At 43.8% G+C, this 20,400-nt stretch overlaps 1 protein-coding gene across 2 annotated transcripts in view; it reads left to right on the forward strand.

Annotated features, from left to right (window-relative positions):
• mipepa (mitochondrial intermediate peptidase a) overlaps nt 1-20,400 on the forward strand; it is a 172,719-nt gene that overhangs the window by 75,772 nt on the left and 76,547 nt on the right. For both annotated transcript variants that reach the window (XM_078545421.1, XM_078545422.1), the window contains exons 13-14: nt 11,620-11,824; nt 13,863-13,972. In XM_078545421.1, coding sequence (XP_078401547.1) covers nt 11,620-11,824; nt 13,863-13,972 — 315 coding nt within the window. The remainder of the gene's footprint in view (nt 1-11,619; nt 11,825-13,862; nt 13,973-20,400) is intronic.

Consider the following 20,400-nt stretch of genomic DNA (forward strand, 5'->3'; position numbering starts at 1 on the left):
AAAAGGTACAGATAAATGATCAGTGGAATACATTTACAAATAATGGAAATAGGTGGGAAAAGAAAAATATATAAATTATTGGAAAAAACAAAAAGGAGGGGGAAGAAACAGAAAGGGGGTGGGGATGGAGGAGAGAGTTCATGATCTAAAATTGTTGAATTCAATATTCAGTCCGGAAGGCTGTAAAGTGCCTAGTCGGAAGATGAGGTGCTGTTCCTCCAGTTTGTGTTGAGCTTCACTGGAACAATGCAGCAAGCCAAGGACGGACATGTGGGCATGAGAGAAGGGTGGAGTGTTGAAATGGCAAGCGACAGGGAGGTTTGGGTAATGCTTGCGGACAGACCGAAGGTGTTCTGCAAAGCGGTCACCTAGTCTGCGTTTGTTCTCTCCAATGTAGAGGAAACTGCATTGGGAGCAATGAATGCAGTAGACTAAGTTGAGGGAAGTGCAAGTGAAATGCTGCTTCACTTGAAATGAGTGTTTGGGCCCTTGGACGGTGAGGAGAGAGGAAGTGAAGGGGCAGGTGTTGCATCTTCTGCGGTTGCATGGGAAGGTGCCGTGGGAGGGGGTTGAGGTCTAGGGGGTGATGGAGGAGTGGACCAGGGTGTCACGGAGGGAACGATCCCTACGGAATGCCGCCGGGGGGGTGAAGGGAAGATGTGTTTGGTGGTGGCATCATGCTGGAGTTGGTGGAAATGGCGGAGGATGATCCTTTGAATGCGGAGGCTGGTGGGGTGATAAGTGAGGACAAGGGGGACCCTATCATGTTTCTGGGAGGGAGGAGAAGGCGTGAGGGCGGATGCGCGGGAGATGGGCCGGACACGGTTGAGGGCCCTGTCAACCACCGTGGGTGGAAAACCTCGGTTTAGGAAGAAGGAGGATATGTCAGAGGAACTGTTTTTGAAAGTGGCATCATCAGAACAGATGCGACGGAGGCGAAGGAACTGAGAGAATGGGATGGAGTCCTTACAGGAAGCGGGGTGTGAGGAGCTGTAGTCGAGGTAGCTGTGGGAGTCGGTAGGCTTGTAATGGATATTGGTGGACAGTCTATCACCAGAAATTGAGACAGAGAGGTCAAGGAAGGGAAGGGAAGTGTCAGAGATGGACCATGTGAAAATGATGGAGGGGTGGAAATTGGAAGCAAAATTAACAAATTTTTCCAGGTCCCGACGAGAGCATGAAGCAGCACCGAAGTAATCAACAATGTACCAGAGAAAGAGTTGTGGGAGGGGGCCGGAGTAGGACTGGAACAAGGAATGTTCCACATACACCATAAAGAGACAGGCATAGCTGGGGCCCATGCGGGTACCCATAGCCACACATTTTATTTGGAGGAAGTGAGAGGAGTTAAAGGAGAAGTTGTTCAGTGTGAGAACAAGTTCAGCCAGACAGAGGAGAGTAGTGGTGGATGGGGATTGTTCGGGCCTCCATTCTAGGAAGAAGCGGAGTGCCACCAGACCATCCCGGTGGGGGATGGAGGTATAGAGGGATTGGACGTCCATGGTGAAGAGGAGGCGGTTGGGGGCCAGGGAACTGGAAATTGTTGATGTGACGTAAGGTGTCAGAGGAATCATGGATGTAGGTGGGAAGGGACTGGACAAGGGGAGAGAGAAGGGAGTCAAGATAGCGAGAAATGAGTTCCGTGGGGTAGGGACAGGCTGACACGATCGGTCTGTCGGGACAGTCCTGTTTGTGGATTTTGGTTAGGAGGTAGAAGTAGGCCGTCCAAGGTTGGGAGACTATCAGGTTGGAAGCTGTGAAAGGAAGATCTCCAGAGGAGATGAAGTCAGTGACAGTCCTGGAAACAATGGCTTGATGTTCAGTGGTGGGGTCATGGTCCAGGGAGAGGTAGGAGGAAGTGTCTGCGAGTTGACACTTAGCCTCTGCGAGGTAGAGGTCAGTGCGCCAGACAACAACAGCACCACCCTTGGTCAGCGGGTTTGATGACAATGTTAGGGTTGGACCTGAGAGAACAGAGTGCAGTAAGTTCAGAGAGAGATGGGTTAGAATGAGTGAGAGGAGCAGAGAAATTGAGACGACTAATGTCACGCCGACAGTTCTCAATGAAAAGATCAAGAGAAGGTAAGAATCCAAAGGGAGGGGTCCAGGTAGAGGGAAAATATTGGAGGTCGGTAAAAGGATCCGTTGAACGGGGAGAGGACTCCTGCCCAAAGAAGTGAGCACGGAGATGAAGGCGGCGGAAGAGTTCAGCATCGTGCCGAGCCATTTCAACACTCTACCCTGCTCTCATGCCCACATGTCTGTCCTTGGCCTGCTGCATTGTTCCAGTGAAGCTCAACGCAAACGGGAGGAACAGCACCTCATCTTCCGACTAAGCACTTTACAGCCTTCCGGACTGAATATTGAGTTCAACAATTTTAGATCATGAACTGTCTCCTCCATCCCCACCCCCTTTCCGTTTCTTCCCCCTTCTTTATGTTTTTTTCCAATAATTTATATAGATTTTTCTTTTCCCACCTATTTCCATTATTTTTAAGTGTATTTCCACCCATTGTTTTATCTCTACCTTTTAGCCTTTTTAGTATTCCTTCACCCCACCCCACCAGGGCTATCTGTACCTTGCTTGTCCTGCTTTCTACCCTTAATTAGCACATTCCTTTAGATAATATCACCACCTTCAACACCACTTTGTCCTTTTGTCTGTGACATCTCTTGGTTATCTCCACCTATTACTGGCTTCTTGTCCCAACAACACCACCCCCCCGAAACCAAAATTATTTTGAAATTGTTTACTACTTATCAGACCTTACAGTAATTCCCTAACCAGTTCTCAGTTACAGCCAAATAGCGTTTTCATAATTTGTAAGTATTTGGGTACTGAGAAACCACAACACCCTAGAATTTTGAAATTCCAATAAATGCATCGGCATTGAGTGCTTTGCTTTCCGGTCAACAACTCTTCTAACAGCTTTCCAAAGACACAGGCAAGTAAATCATCATCAATCACAGCGGCTCTGCTGCTTTCGATACTAATTTGTAAATTTTGCATTTCCACATGGAAATTCAAGGCCATTGGGATCGTTCAAAGTGCACCTTTATCCAGATTTAAAGTCAGTTTCTCTCTTTGTTAGAGATTACCAAGATAATTCCATATTCTTATCTCCCACTCCCAAATATTACTGGACCTCCCTCTGGTTTATTTGTCTATCTTGCTCTATCATATCCAAACATTACCGATTTCTATTTTGTTTTGAAGGATTTTTTCTTAATATTGCATTTACATTTTGAAAAGCAGCACAATTATAGGAGGAGCTAAAATTCTCTCCCTTGGACATGGAATCAAGCATAGGCACTGTAGCATTTCTGGCTTCTTTACGCAAACTCACCAATCATACACACAGGATTGGTAAACTATAAGTAGGTCCTATTTATTTGAAGACTCGAATTAATATATATACACGTTATAGGAGAGCTCAATAAATAGGTCTACTCAAGGGATTCTCGCACAACAGCAACCAACACTAACAGCAACACAGCTTGCTGATTCTACGATGATGTGTATGTCATTTGCATATTCTCAAACTGATATTGCAACATCCCTTTTTTTTCCTCAAAGATAAAATTGCATACATTAAGAGTAAACATACGTACACTGTAGGATGATTGTGAAAACTATTTGCACAAAAGATAGAGCTCCATTCATCATTTAAGAGGCAAGGTTTGATCAGGGATAGTCAGCATGGCTTTGTCAGAGGAAGGTCATGCCTAAAAAATTTGATTGAATTTTTTGAGGAGGTGGCCAGGTGTGTAGATGAGGATAGTGCAGTTGATGTAGTTTATATGGATTTCAGCAAAGTCTTTGACAAGGTCCCGCATGGGAGACTATAAAGAAGGCAAATGCACATGGGATCCAGGGTAATGTGATATGGTGGATTCAAAATTTGCTTAGTTGTAGGCGAAAGAGGGTGATGACAGAAGGCTGCTTTAGTGACTGGAAACCAGTGTCCATTGGCGTACCACAGGGATCTGTGCTGGGTCCCCTATTATTCGTCATTTATATAAACGACATAGATGACTATGTCAGGGGTAGGATTAGTGAGTTTGCGGATGACACAAAGATCGGCCGTGTGGTTAACAGTGAGGTTGTGTGTCTTGGGCTACAGGAAGATATAGACAGGATGGTCAAATGGGCAGATAAGTGGCAGATGGAATTTAACCCTGAAAAGTGTGAGGTGATACACTATGGAAGGAGTAATTTGACAAGGAAGTATTCAATGAACGGCATGACACTAGGAAGTCCTGAGGAACAAAGGGACCTTGGCGTGTGTGTCCGTAGCTCTCTGAAGGCAGAGGGGCATGTTAGCGGGGTGGTGAAAACGGTATTTGGGACACTTCCTTCATCAATTGAGGCATAGATTACAAAAGTAGGGAGGTCATGTTGGAGTTGTATAGAACCTTGGTGAGGCCACAGCTGGAGTACTGTGTGCAGTTCTGGTCGCCACATTATAGGTAGGATGTGGTTGCACTGGAGGGGGTGCAGAGGAGATTCACCAGGATGTTGCCTGGGATGAAACATTTAAGTTATGAAGAGAGGTTGGATAGACTTGGGTTGTTTTTGTTGGAGCAGAGAAGACTGAGGTGCGACCTGATCGAGGTGTACAAGATTATGAGGGGCATGGACAGGGTGGATGAGGAACAGCTGTTCCCCTTAGTTGAAGGGTCAGTCAGGAGGGGACACAAGTTCAAGGTGAGGGGCAGGAGGTTTAGGGGGGATGTGAGGAAAAACTTTTTTACCCAGAGGGTGGTGATGGTCTGGAATGCGCTGCCTGGGAGGGTGGTGGAGATGGGTTGCCTCACATCCTTTAAAAAGTACCTGGATGAGCACTTGGCATGTCATAACATTCAAGGCTGTGGGCCAAGTGTTGGTAAGTGGGATTCGGTAGGTAGGTCAGGTGTTTCTCACGTGTCGGTGCAGACTCAGTGCCAAAGGGTCTCTTCTGCACTGTGTGATTTTGTGATTCTGTGATAACGTGTAGATGGCTTACTGATCTTCCTGGATCTTGTGATGGTATAACCTTCCTGGGACCTAGACTTATCACTTTGGCGTTCTTGTCTTGTAGTTGCTTTGGCACCCAGTGTATTATCGGAGTGCTGATAGTTTTCATGGCGGTCTTCCACAATTTTACTCACCCAAGTTCATCTTGGGATGTGTTCTAGATGCAATTTCAGTCCTGAGCGTTATCCGGCTTGACAATTCTCTTAGCTGGCTTCTGTTTCTCCTTAATACCACCCCATTCAGTGTTGTGACTCAGGATCTTGGCTGTTTAGAAACTTGCAGGAAACCAGGTTCCCTCGGTGGGATGTATGATCCAAACATTTTTTTCCTACGCGCTGACAAAGCACTTCTGCTCTTGCATGGTGGTTATGTGCCATCTTCATCCTTCCTTGTTTTTTGAGAAGTTTCCCCTGTATTCCTGAGAATTTGGGCAGGTAATGGCTTGGCATGATTGTCCAAACCTGCCTCCCAAACATGATTTCTGCTGGTGATGGTAAGCCTATGTGTAAAAATGTTGCCCCAAGTATAACATCGCAATGGAGAGATTTATATTTGTTCCTTTGTGTTTCGCGATTAATGCCTTGACAGTGCAACCATTTGCTCGGCAAGGGAGAGATGGTGGTATAGTGGTAATGTCACTGGACTAGTAATCCAGAGGCCCAGGCTAATGCTCTGGTGGCATGGTTTCAAATCCCACCATGACAATTGTGAAATTTAAATTCCGTTAGTAGATTTGGCATTGAAAGCTAGTCCCAGTAATAGTGACCATAACAACTATTATCGATGTTGTTCAAAACCATCTGGTTCACTCATGTGCTTTGGGAAAGGATATCTGCAATCTCTACCCATCTGGCCTACTTGTGACTCCAGACCCACAGTAATGTGATTGACTCTTAACTGCCCCTCTGAAATGGCCTAACAAGCCACTCAGTTCAAGGGTAATTAAGGATGGGCAACAAATGCTGGCCTTGCCAGCAAGCACAGATTATGAAAGAATAAAATAAAAAGACCGTTGGATCGGACATAGTGTGGTGAGGTTGTTGTATAGTTTATGCCCCATTTAATACACATGTCCCTAAAAGTTCTGCAAGTATATTGTAGTCCAATGCCTGATATAACCTTTTCAGGTGTGCCAAACAAACTGAATGTTGTGCTTATTGTGTCTGCCACAGATGCACATGAGGTACCCTTCAATTGCCTGATGATTGGAAACTTGGGACTGAATTTTGACCACCATCGGCGAGGGTTTGGGCGGGAGCGAGCGCGAACCCGATTGGCGCCCCCGATTGGCGCCCCCGATTGGGTGAGCGCCACCATTTTACTTGGGCGGGCCAATTAAGGCCCATCCAGCGTAACGGTCGCCGGGAAGCGCTGAGAGCTCCCTGTGCAGGTGGGGAGGAATTCCCTGAGTTGGGAGCGTGCTCTTTCGCGCATGCGCACGAAAGAGAGCAGAAACCTCTGTGCTTCAGGGAGATTTTAAGATTAAAATTTCTAATAAAGTATTTGAAAACTTTTGAAACGTCCCCTTATGTGACAGTGTCACATGAGCTGGGACATATCAATGATTTAAAAAAAAAACAATTTTTAAACACTTCATGAAACCTCATCCCGCCCGTGGATGAGGTTCCATGAAAAATGCGAAGGCCACCTGGACTCTTCACCTGCCTGCCAACCTTGGGGTTGGACGGGCAGCTCATTTAATTGTTTAAATTAATTTTTAACAGGCCTTAATAAGCCTAAAAATCTAAATGACGAGCGGTGATGTCGGGATGCCCATTGGACGTCACCATGCGTCACTTTACGTGTCGGTGAGCGGGCCCTGCCCCCACTCGCTGACCAGAGAATTCAGCCCTTGAAAAAGTAATCAGTGGCTAGGAGAAAGTCATTGCCATGGATAATGAAAGTTTTGTTGATGTTTTGGACCAAAAATGTGATGAAACCTCTTGAGGGTGTAGTACTTCCTTTTGTTCCTTGTGGTTGGTGACTCTGGCAAGCTTCACACATCTTCACTACCTTTTCGATTTCATTGTTGATTGTTATCTAATAGAGTTTCCCTGCCAGGTGCCTCGTCCACTCTCTGTCACAGTTACACCAGGGGCATGGGGCAATATGTCCTGGCAAAGAGCTTCAGGTACAAGCACCTGCTTTCCTTTGAAAATCATGCCTTTTGAAATAGCTAGCAGTGAAATACATCACTGTTTGGCACTACTTGTATCTTATCAGGCCACCCTTTTACAATAATTCCCCACAATGCCTTCAGTCTTGGATCATTTGCTGTTCCCTCCTGAACTTAGTCGTACTTGCGTTGACCTAAACTCATGAGATCGACATTGAGATACGTGTTCTACTTGGATGTCTATGCCGTCTATTTGTCATAGCAAAACATCCGCAGTTCTTTTTGGATTTGGTAACCTGCTTAGTGTGTCTGAAGTAACCATTTTACTACCCAGTTTGTAATGGACTTCGAAGTCATATCCCTGCATTTTTATTAGAAGTTGCTGTAGTCTGGATGGTGCATCCACCAGTGGTTTGGTCAACGCTTGTTGATGGTCCTTTTTCCATGCGTTTGGAACATCCTTCCTTAACGGCTCTCTTAAGTGACGATGCTCTATTGGCAAAGTTGCGTATGCATGGTGCTAAGAAGTTGAATAATCCAAGGCTCATCTGCAAGTCTTCTTTGGCCTGGGGAGTAGGCATATGTGTAAGTCGTTGAGTCTGCCTGGGTCAGGATGGATCCCGGAATTCAAATAAATAGAGTGGAAAAAATAAATCTGACCCACATTCACCTGGCATTTCTTGCTGTTGAAGATGAGCCCTTCAGGACAGGCTTATGTCATTAGTGAGCCTAAATTTCAGTCACGTTCTTCTTTGCCATCACTGCAATATCAGCAGTAATGCATACGCATCCAGGAACATTTTCTGTAATTCTGCCCATACTGAAACAGATTCTAACTAACAGATAAACCAAAAAGTAATCTGTGGAAGCAGTATCTTCCGAATGGTGCCCTGAAAGTAATGATTTCTTGAGAGATCTCTTCCAAATGAACCAATCGATACTCATGCTTGGCATCCAACTTGGAGAAAAACTTTGCTGCTGTGAATTTGGGACTCAATTCCTCTAATGTCAGGATCTTGTGCAGGCATCTCTTTAGAATGAGATTTGGATGTCTTGGGCCCAAGCATGCTGGGTTGTGCCATCACTTTTCAGCATGTATGTGATAGAGCTGCACCAGTCGGTGTGTTGATATGACAGATAATGCCATTACACTCCTTGACATCCAACTCACTCTTGAGCTTCTCCATTGTCTGCATGTTGCACTTTCAAGGAGGGTTGATAGTCAGGATTGCATCTTCTGAGGTGTAGTACAGCATCACCTCTAAAATTTCCTATAGTGTTGAATCTGGGTATGTCTGTTGGAAGTCACAGACTGACTCAGTGAGATTATTTTTGGCCTTTTCTGCTATGATTGGCGTATTGGTAATCTTGTACGTAGTCACAAGGTTGAGTTTCGTATACGCTGGTAACACTGTTACTACTGGTTCGCTCGTGTCAACCAGGTAGAATACTTGTGGTTTCCTTGCAGACTTGACGCACCTGCATTTCAATGAATGGCTGACTTGTTATACAGTCAGTTTGGTTGTCATAGATTGTATCATTGACTTCCAATGGTCCAAATAAATGCCCTTCAGGATCCTGACTGGTGAAATGTTTGTGCTCGCCCCTATGTTAACTTTGGCAGCGAGCTTGTCTATGCTGCTTTTCTTTGGGAGTATGATGTTGATAGTATCAAATGCCTCTAGCTGTGTGGCTTCATCTGCACTTTGTCAATGTTGCACATTGTCAATTTTACACAATGTGGAAAGCCTGTTTGCTTTCTCGTTGAAGATTTCTCCACTCTGAATCTTCATCCTGGTGTGTCTTGCTGCTAACCTTGTGTATGTGCTTGTGTTTATGTTGGTCTCTGGTGCACTGCCTGATGTTGTTGCCAGTATGCTGCACATTCTTTTTGTTTGGTTGTATTTTATTGTAGCCTCTGGCTGTACCTCTGGAACCAGAGTTCCTGCATTGGCGAGCTCCGCCAATACTTGGCTGCTGCGCCAATACTGGTAACCGCACCCAGTGCTTGCAGGTGTTGTTGTCCAGTCACAATGGCTTTATATTTTCTGCTGCCTTTTAGCAGGGTGTCAATACCATGACCTTTTTTTACCTCCAGAAAGTCTTCTTGGAAGGCTTTGATCAGTGTTGAAGCTATGACTAGCTCCATTATCCATTCAGACAGCACAGAAAAATTGCAAACCCTGTCCTTATCACAGCTTCTGCTGACGAACTGATCAGTTGACTCGTGGCTGTTGTCTTTAAGCCATCAGCTCCAATTGGTGGATTCTGAAGTTCACGTTTAGACAAAGCTGATTCTGCAGCATGCTCCACAGCTTAACAGGGCCCTTCTGATCCTCCTCAGACAGGCTGGAAGTGTTCACTCAATGCAGCCCCTCATTTCCAATGATTATCTTTTATTTTCACTCCTTGTTTGTCTGTTTCTGTGATGGATAAATCAAAGATGGATACATCCTTTGCGTAAAAGGCCTAAATTCGGATAGAACATCTGTGGCTTTCCAATGCATGCTGGGGAATTTGTTGGTCATCTTTCTGAAACAAAAACAGAAAATGCTGGAAAAACTCAGCAGGTCTAGCAGCATCTATGGAGAGAGAAGCAGAGTTAACGTTTCGAGCCCGTATGACCCTTGTTCAGAGCTGGAATTTTTCTGATGTTCCCTGTCTGTAACAGATGCTCCCAATTTAGAGGATTTGTAATCTCTCTATTCCGTGGAGAGATTCAGCAATGCAGCTGCTGTTTTTTTATTCTCGTCCCTTTTTTGAATGCTGTTCAGGTTTGTGCCACACTCATCCCAGTGATACTGATTTTCCATTTTGCATGCTTTTTAACCTTTTGTGCAGGAATGGCAACAGAGGACGTTTCAATGGCCCTCCAGATTTTCTGCCCAACTCAAAACTGATCTTGCACAATGCATCCTGAGCCAGTTCATTTTTCCCAGATACCACCGATCCAGCTGTCCCACAAATCAAATACTCATTGTTCTGCAACGCACTGTCTGAAGAGGGAGTCTGTCTCCCAGGGTTTTAATGCATATGCAACCTCTGCCTTTGCTGCAGGCAGCTTGCACTGTACCAAGTCTTGTCTGTGGATCTTCCTGTGGCCTTCAAACTCATCGCTGCTATGACCATGTTGCATTTCTGACTTCTTTAGCTCACCAATCACAGGCACATGATTAGTAAACTATAAGTAGGTTCTATTTATTTGAGGACTGGATACACGTTACAGGAGAGCTTAATAAACAGGTCTACTATAGGGATTCAACACACAACAACCAACACCAACAGCAAACGCAGCTTGCTGGTCACATGTTGCTTTCCATCCTGGCTCTGCGATAACATGTGTACATCATTGGCATCTTCCCTTAAAGTGATATTGCAACAGACGCCAACTAAAAGTGAAGACGCCAACAGAAGCAGTATATTCCTTTCAATGGTGTTTACACATGTGGATGCGCTCCTGAGCAGTTTCTGTATCTGTTGATATTGGCTGTAAATAAATCTGCATGGAAATCAATGTAACTTGTGGGCGATCAGTCCAAATTGTCGAATAGCAGGTCCCTGTTGCTTTACAGAGTCGGAAATTGAGGTGCCATGCAGACCGTCAATAGTGGCAAGTGTTGCAGAATCCGAGCCTTTATTCTATCATTCACCAAAATAGCAACCTCTGCAACATTATCTGGCTCGGCCTTTACATTGCCCACCGCTGCCACTGAAATTGTTAGCCAGTCGCCCCGAGGGTCAACTTTTCAAACGCCTCCCTCACCAGTCTGACATTATCCATCATACAGAAGCTGCAACTCACTCACTGTGCTGTTGCTCACACCCACTAGATCCCCATTGAAACTTGACTCACCCATCAACATTGTCCTTACTCATTTCTGTTTACTCCCTTTCCCTAACATATTGAATTCAGGATCCCATCCTCATTTCCACATCCCTTCTGAACTTGCACCATACTATCTCTTGAAGCCTCGAGGCCCGTATTCTGTTTTGACTTTTGTTCGTCTTGAAGGTCAAGTGGACGGGTGCTGGGAACAAAAATTGTATTGAAAGCATGCACACCTTTCACTAGACAGTGCTCAAAAAGAAATGAATAAATTAGAACTGATTTTCTTTTTCATTTTTAGTTTGTGTATAGAATTACTTCATGGCAAATCTAATTGATTCTAGTTTGCTTTTATTTCACTAACTTTTTTTTAGATACATATTATACCACAGAATACCAGTGTTGGTGCAGTAGAAGACCTCTGCCTTCAAGAACAGAAAAAATTGAAAAATGCCTTTAAAAATACAGATACAATTGGACTTTGCTGTTAATTTAAAAAAAATTATAGTCGTTATTTGAACTTCTGCTATATCATCGTCTACAGTCAGCAATGATTTGACTGTGTCTCGTTTATTGTCTTGTCAGTGATAATTTCTTGATGGTACATACTGTGAAGCGTGAAAACAACATTTGAATAAAATTATTTTGCATCCATTTAAGGACTGTCACTTTACAATCCGGGGTGGCCGATTGCTGGAGAATGGGGAGTACCAGCTTCCAGTTGTGGTACTGATGCTCAGCCTGCCTCATCCAACAAAGTCCTCCCCAACACTTCTAACTCCTGGAATGATGGAGAATCTCTTCCATGAAATGGGTCATGCCATGCATTCCATGCTGGGCCGAACCAGATATCAACATGTAACAGGTAGATAATGTCCGTTCGGGATAGTAATTGTATCATTTCAAGTTCTACTTTTAGCACTGTAAAAAGAAAACTCGTGCAGTAGATTTGAAAGATATAATGCTTAAGATTATATAAGTAATGTCGGGTATTTTCCAGTTTCATTTCAGGAAAGTTGAAAAATATTGAAGCAATCTATTAAGTCCTCTCAGTATCGCCTATGGATTGTGGAAACTCTTCAATGTTTTTGTATACTAATCATCTTGCTTCTACATATTCTTGCAGAATATTTTTTATTGAATTATCTTCATAAACAGCTGAAAAGTGCAGTAAAGTGAAATATTATGAAGTATTTCTGCAGTTTGAGGCAAACTTTAAAACAAATGCACAAGGGATATTGAATAATGGATCCATCCTGGATGGTGTCAAGCTTCTTATGTTGTTGGAGCTGCACTCATCCAGGAAAGTGGAGAGTATTCCATCACACTCCTGATTTGTGCCTCGTAGATGGTGTACAGGCTTTGGGGAGTCAGTAGGTGAGTTACTCGCCACAGGATTCCAAGCCTCTGACCTGCTCTTGTAGCCACAGTATTTATATGACTAGCCCAGTTCCATTTCTGGTCAATGGTAACCCCAAGATGTTTATAGTGGGGGATTGCCATTGAATGTCATGGGGCAATGGTTAGATTCTCTCTTGTTGGAGATGGTCATTGCATGGCACTTGTGTAGGGCAAATGTTACTTGCCACTTGTCAGCCTAAGCCTGGATGTTGACCAGGTCTTGCTGCATTTGGACATAGACTGCTTCAGTATCTGAGCGAATGGTGCTGAACATTGCTCAATCATCAACCAACGTCCCCACTTCTGACCTTATGATGGCAGCTGAAGATGGTTGGGCCTAGGACACTGCCCTGAGGAATTCCTGCAGTGATGTTTTGGAACTGAGATAATTGACCTCCAACAACCACAACCATCTTCCTTGTACTAGGTATGACTCCAACCAGCGGAGAGTTTCCCCCCTGATTTCCATTGACTCTAGTTTTGCTGGGCTCCTTGATGTCATGCTCCGTCAAATGCTCCCTTGATGTCAAGGGCAATCACTCTCACCCCACCTCTGGAGTTCAGCTCTTTTGTCCATGATTGAACCAAGGCTGTAATGAGGCCAGGAGCTAAGTGGCCCTGGCAGAACCCGAACTGAGCATCAGTGAGCTAAGTAAGTGCCGCTTGAAAGCACTGTTGATGATGCCCTCCATCATGATTGAGAGTAGACTGATGGGGTGGGAATTGGCCAGGCTGGATTTGTCCTGTTGTTTGTGTACAGGACATACCGGGGCCATTTTCTACATTGCCGAGTAGATGCCAGTGTTGTATCTGTACTGGAACAGCTTGGCTATGGGCATGGCAAGAACTGGAACACAAGTCTTCAATACAATTGCCGGAATATTGTCAGGGACCATAGCCTTTGCAGTATCCATGCCTTCAGCTGTTTCTTGACATCACGTGGAGTGAATCGAATTGGCTGAAGGCTGGCGTCTATGAAGCGGGGGGCCTCCGGAGGAGGCCAAGATGGATCATCCACAGGACACTTCTGGTGAAGATTGTTTTGAATGCTTCAGCCTTGCATTTGCACTGATGCGCTGGGCTCCCCCATCATTGAGGATGGGGATACTTGTGGAGTCTTCTCCTCCAGAGAGTTGTTTAATTGCCCACCACCATTCACGATTGGATGTGGCAGAACTGCAGAGCTTAGATCTGATCCGTTGGTTGTGGAATCGCTTAGTTCTGTTTATTCCTTGCTGCTTTGCATGCAGTTAGCCCTTTGTTGTAGCTTCACCAGGTTGACACCTCATATTTAGATATGCCTGGTGCTGCTCCTAGCATGCCTTCTTGCACACTTCATTGATCCCTGGCTTGGTGATAATGGTAGAGTGGGCATAAGTACTTAGAGCAGCCTTGTTTATAATTGCATACTTCATTCGGCAACTTCTACGTATTTCATCTATTTAGTGTTTTGATGCTAATACCAAATTTCGCATGGAAGACAGTATTTTTCTCTTTTTCAGGTACTAGATGTCCTACAGATTTTGCAGAAGTTCCTTCAATTTTAATGGAATACTTTGCCAGTGACTATCGTGTGGTTAAGCAGTTTGCAAGACACTTCCAGACAGGACAGGTAAAGAAATTGTTTAGTGTGAACACTAGTCCAGTGCTTCATTAATATTTCATGGAAAATAACCAAAAAACCCTACAAAATTGATTACCAGGCAGTGATCGCATTCAGAGGTTCAAATAATCATAGTCTAAATCAATTACAGCCTTGTTATCATAAAAAAAATCTTTATAAATAGTTTTCAAGTTGAATGATGGGATCTGTGTATGACATATTGCGTAGGCCCTTATTTTCATGCCGCAAAGTCCTCACCTCATGCCTTTCATAGTCTGTCTTTATCTTTCTCTAGCTCTGATCCGGTGGCTCACGGAAAACCTGGAAAAGTGCTGGAATTTATAAATGGCTTTTCCTGGCCTGGAGGAGTCATGGAAATTTCCAAAAAAGTGCCAAAGTCATTGAAAAGTCATGGAATTTTATAAAAATAGGGATGAAACTTTTCTGACTGTGGGCAGAATTCCAACCTTTTCTTATGTTTTTCTGATGCCTATATCCCCCTCTCTGTAACTGTTTGCTTTGCTTCACACGTCCGGAATCCAGTACTGGTAAATAGACTGGTGACCCCATAAGCAATTTTCATGGAATACAAAAATTCTACAAAGCAAGATAGTCTTATGAGAAATAGAGGTTATTGGACAACTGACACATAATGTAAGGTTCCCATGCTCATGTAAAGCTACAAATACCAGAGTTCGTGATATATTTGAAAGAAAAAATGGCCATGAAATAGTTATGGTTATGGAAAAGTTATGGAATTTTATTTTACAAAAAGTGCAGGAACCCTGTCTGTCTCTCTCCTGTCTCAGATATTAGAAATTAGGATCTCTGTCTCGCAAGTGTACATAATTAGCATTGAACTGTTCTGGGTTTTCTCTTTATTCTTTCATGGTATAAGGTTTTAGGGGTTTCAAGGTATAAAACCTGTATAAATAAAATTACAAGCTCGGAGTGTTTAATCTATAGCAATTGGGTCCTCTGTTGTGCTCGACCTAACGAGGTATGAACGACTAGTATTCGTGAATTAAGCAGAATTTATTAAGTAAAATGTAAAATATACTTAACAAAAAGCAATGAAGACAGCCTGGAAATATCCTTCAAGGGCCTTGGATTCCTTGAATGCTGACAGCACAGCTGAAGTCCGACGACTTCTGTCTCAGACATAATGATGAACTGTGTCTCAGAAGAAGTATACCACTAAAGCAATGGTAAAACGGTGCCAACAAAGACTCTAATTTTCCAACTTTTATCCCACTTTCTCATTATTCCCCATCCCTTATTTGGAAGTAGTCCGAATTATCCTTTTTCATTGGCTATAGGTGAGGTTCATTTGGTGTCACCCCACCTTTATAGCCCCTGCTTTGAGGGTCGCAAACTGAGACAAAGCTCTATCTCTTATTTCCTTAGGCCCCAGAAGTTTACATTCCATTGCGATGAAATGCTACATTTCCTTTAGATATGGATTACCATGTACAAACAATGTCGCATCCTCTTGTCACTAGTACACCTATTGTAAGCATCCACATCAACATATTCCAATTCATTCGCACAGATACTAAAACCATTAAGAACAAATGTTAATAACACTTCCTACTATAATGTCAGAAAATAAAGGCTTTCCTCTAAGACAAATGCTCTGCCCTACAGATATGGCTAATCAATGAAATCAGTGCATGGTTTGTTTAAAAATAAGGTGTCATCCTAAGTTTAAATTGTTGAACTCAACTCTTTTAACTATTTCTTCAAAGCTGATGAAGGGCCTCTTAATTACACATAGTACCATTAAGACAAAAGACAACTTCTTGAACCCAGACCTGAAGGCACCTCCAAAGTCATAAAAATTCATTAAGTGTGGTCCCTTACAAGTACTGCCTTCCTGTTCTCCAACTGTATTGACTGTTAATTGTCTCACTAACAGAAATTCAAACTGAACTGTTTTTAAAAGTGACTAATTTAAAATTCTTAAACATTAGTTCAACCTATTCAAAACTCCTAGAAATATAACATTATCAAAATCTTACAATGGGATGTGGGTGTCACTGGCAAGGCAAACATTTGTTGCCCATCCCTAGTTGGCCTTGAACTGAGTGGCTTGCTAGGGCATTTCAAAGTGTAGTTAAGACTCAGCCACATTACTGGGAGTCTGGAGCCACATGTAGGCCAGACCAGGCAAGAACAGTGGACTTCCTTCCCTAACGGACGTTAGCGAACCAGATGGATTTTTACAACAATTGATGATAATTTCACAGTCATCAATACTGAGACTAGCTTTATATTCCAGATATATTAATTGAATTTTTAAATTCCAGCTGTCATAGTGGGATTTGAACCCAAATCCCCAGGGCATTTGTCTGGGCCTTTGGATTACTAGTTCAGTGATATTACTACTATATTCTCTCTCTCTCGGTCTATCTCTCTCTCAGTCTCTGTCCCTCTCGGTCTCTGTCTCTCTCTCTCGGTCTCTGTCTCTCTCTCTCTCGGTCTCTGTCTCTCTCTCTCTCTCTCTCTCTCTCTCGGTCTCTGTCTCTCTCTCTCTCTCTCTCTCGGTCTCTGTCTCTCTCTCTCGGTCTCTGTCTCTCTCTCTCTCTCTCTCTCGGCCTCTGTCTCTCTCTCTCGGTCTCTCTCTCTCTCTCTCTCTCTCTCTCTCTCTCTCTCTCTCGGCCTCTGTCTCTCTCTCTCTCTCGGCCTCTGTCTCTCTCTCTCTCTCGGCCTCTGTCTCTCTCTCTCTCTCGGTCTCTGTCTCTCTCTCTCGGTCTCTGTCTCTCTCTCTCGGTCTCTGTCTCTCTCTCTCGGTCTCTGTCTCTCTCTCTCGGTCTCTGTCTCTCTCTCTCGGTCTCTGTCTCTCTCTCTCTCTCTCGGTCTCTGTCTGTCTCTCTCTCTCTCGGACTCTGTCTGTCTCTCTCTCTCTCGGACTCTGTCTGTCTCTCTCTCTCTCGGACTCTGTCTGTCTCTCTCTCTCTCGGACTCTGTCTGTCTCTCTCTCTCTCGGACTCTGTCTGTCTCTCTCTCTCTCGGACTCTGTCTGTCTCTCTCTCTCTCGGACTCTGTCTGTCTCTCTCTCTCTCGGACTCTGTCTGTCTCTCTCTCTCTCGGACTCTGTCTCTCTCGGTCTCTGTCTCTCTCTCTCGGCCTTTTTCTCTCTCTCAGCCTCTTTCTCTCAGTCTCGGTCTTTCATGTTCTCTTTCTCTCGGTCTCTTGTGTTCTCTCTCGGTCTCATGTTCTCTCTCTCTGTCTTTCTCTCTCTGTCTTTCTCTCTCTGTCTTTCTCTCTCTGTCTTTCTCTCTCTGTCTTTCTCTCTCTGTCTTTCTCTTTCTGTCTTTCTCTTTCTGTCTTTCTCTCTCGGTCTCTCTCTCGGTCTCTCTCTCGGTCTCTCTCTCGGTCTCTCTCTCGGTCTCTCTCTCGGTCTCTCTCTCGGTCTCTCTCTCGGTCTCTCTCTCGGTCTCTCTCTCGGTCTCTCTCTCGGTCTCTCTCTCGGTCTCTCTCTCGGTCTCTCTCTCTCTCTCTCTCTGTCCTCGGTCTCTCTCTTTCTCTCTCTCGGTCTCTCTCTTGGTCTCTCTCTCTCGGTCTCACGGTCTTGGTGTCTCTCTCTCTCTCGGGGACTCTCTCTCTCTCGGGGTCTCTCTCTCTCTCTCTCTCGGGGTCTCTCTCAGTCTCCCTCTCTCGGTCTCACGGTCTTGGTGTCTCTCTCTCTCTCTCTCTCTCGGCCGTTCTCTCTCTCTCTCTCTCTCTCTCTCAGCCGTTCTCTCTCTCTCTCTCTCTCTCCCTCTCGGCCGTTCTCTCTCTCTCTCTCTCTCGGCCGTTCTCTCTCTCTCTCTCTCTCTCTCTCTCTCGGCCGTTCTCTCTCTCTCTCTCTCTCTCTCGGCCGTTTTCTCTCTCTCTCTCTCTCGGCCGTTCTCTCTCTCTCTCGGCCGTTCTCTCTCTCTCTCTCGGCCGTTCTCTCTCTCTCTCTCTCTCTCGGCCGTTCTCTCTCTCTCGGCCGTTCTCTCTCTCTCGGCCGTTCTCTCTCTCTCTCTCTCTCGGCCGTTCTCTCTCTCTCTCTCTCTCAGCCGTTCTCTCTCTCTCTCTCTCTCTCGGCCGTTCTCTCTCTCTCTCTCTCTCTCGGCCGTTCTCTCTCTCTCTCTCGGCCGTTCTCTCTCTCTCTCTCTCTCTCTCGGCCGTTCTCTCTCTCTCTCTCTCTCTCTCTCTCGGCCGTTCTCTCTCTCTCTCTCTCTCGGCCGTTCTCTCTCTCTCGGTCTTTGCCTCACTCTCTCGGTCTCGTTCTCATGGTCTTGGTCTCTCTCTCTCTCTCTCGTGTTCTCTCTCTCGTGTTCTCTCCTTCTCGTGTTCTCTCTCAGTCAACATCACAAAAACATTATCTAGTCATCATCACATTTCTGTTTGTGGGAAATGACTGTGCAGAAATTGGCTCCCGCATTTCCTACATTAGAAACGGGGACAACCTTTCAGAAGTATTTAATTGGCTATTAAGTGTGTGAGATGTCCAATGGCTGTGAAAGGTGTTATATAAATAATCTTTTATTAGGTGATTAAGCCAATTATCTGATATGTGGGAGATAAATTAGATTGAACAATGAAGCAAAACATTTTAAGGCATAGAAGTTGTGGGAATACAAACATTTTACAATTGCAAATTAGCCAACCAGTGTATTCTGCAAGGGAAAGTTGGTGCTTAAGTGGTTAATCACTGCATGAAGTTCAGTTTGTGATGACTTTTGCTTTTTGTGCTTTCTGTTTTTTGCCTCCAGCCTTATTAATCATTTAATTACTGTGATGTTTCTGCATAAATGTGATTCCAGAATTTTTGTTGCTGATACTTGCCTTTTTTAATAATGCTTCTCAAGTCTTTTTTTATCTCGAATGCAGGTGTTCGGTTGTAAAAATTTTGTACAGTATTTTTTTCCCCACTTCAAAATGTATTTTCCTATGCTTAATGTATTGTCATCTTCGGCTGATTCCCCGTCCCAATTTTACCTCCATTGGAGGAAAAAGTTAGTCACCACTTCCAACAAAATAGTCAAATTTACTAAGATAAAAGCAAAAAACTGCGGATGCTGGAAATCCAAAGCAAAAATAAAAATACCTGGAAAAACTCAGCAGGTCTGGCAGCATCATGCTGCCAGACCTGCTGAGTTTTTCCAGGTATTTTTGTTTTTGTGTTGAGCCAAATTTACTATATTTATTGTGTGGAACTGTGACCTACCACTTTGCAACTGTGTTGTAAATATGTAAAATTTGTAATGTGGCTAAGCAAAACTTATACATGTAACTCCAGTAACTGGCTGCAATTCTTTATTTTCTAGCAATTTAGAAGTGAAATGGTTTGATTTTCTATTGCTGGTCAGTGAACTTGGATTAGGTATTGCTTTTTGGGTTAGGTATGCACTTAATTCACATTCATACATGGAATTGTTTTCATGAAATTACATTATATTCGATGACCTAAGTAATTTTTTTCCATTTTGGAATGTGCTGTACTCCAGGGAAGCCAGAAATGTTACCGACAGCTTTTTTATGTGCCAGCTGTCACAAGGCATGATGGTGCAAATATAAATTCATTATATTACAAGAGCACATGTGTCCATAACTTCAGTTGTATTCTGTCAGATTGCCAAAGGACGGGAGTGAGTTTTTCTTCTGCACCAGCAAATCAGTTAATATTGTTGTGGTCATTTTGAATAGCATTGTTGCTTTTCTGTGTGATGCCAAATGTTAGACTATTTTGATTAAAATGGAATGTATGTATGTATCTTAGGGCGATGATTACTCCATTATTTCTTCATATAGAATATATAATGAGAATTCTCAATGCAGTCAGTTACACTATTGTAATAATTCACTTTTTTCTGGGACCTCAAAACTAGAATTCCTTATCACTCTCAGCTTTCACTTCCTCAGTTCTTAAATCCCAAGCTTGGTGTCTGTTTATCTTGTTTCATACTGCTTTCAGTCTTGGTGTTGTGTTGTATACTGCCCCTTTCCCCAAGCTTCCCAATTTTAAAAAGTTAGATGTTTATTTAAATTATACCAATTTCTTGAATTGGAGGTGTAAACACCAAGGGGATTAAAATCTACTTTAGGGAAACAAATATGTTGCTGCAGTAATTTCAAGCTTTACATGGTTGAGCAGCCAGTCTGAACTGTAACCACGTGTGGGAAGTGGGAATTCACAAACAATGTGGAAAAACAGACTAGATGACAAGTTTGGCAAAAACACCAAATATTTATATGGTGTCTTTAACATAGCAAAACATCCTAAAGACACTTCACAGGCAAGTTATTGTACAAAATTTGACACTGAGCTAGACAAGGAGATGTTAGGCCAGGTTACAAAATGCTTGGTCAAAGAGATAGGTTTTAAGGAGCGTCTTAGAGAGAGGCAGAGAGGTTTAGGGAGGGAACTTCAGTGCTTAGGATCTAAGCAGCTGAATGCATGGCTG

Source organism: Cetorhinus maximus, chromosome 7, assembly GCF_964194155.1.
Source record: "Cetorhinus maximus chromosome 7, sCetMax3.hap1.1, whole genome shotgun sequence".
Classification (NCBI taxonomy): Eukaryota; Metazoa; Chordata; class Chondrichthyes; order Lamniformes; family Cetorhinidae; genus Cetorhinus; species Cetorhinus maximus.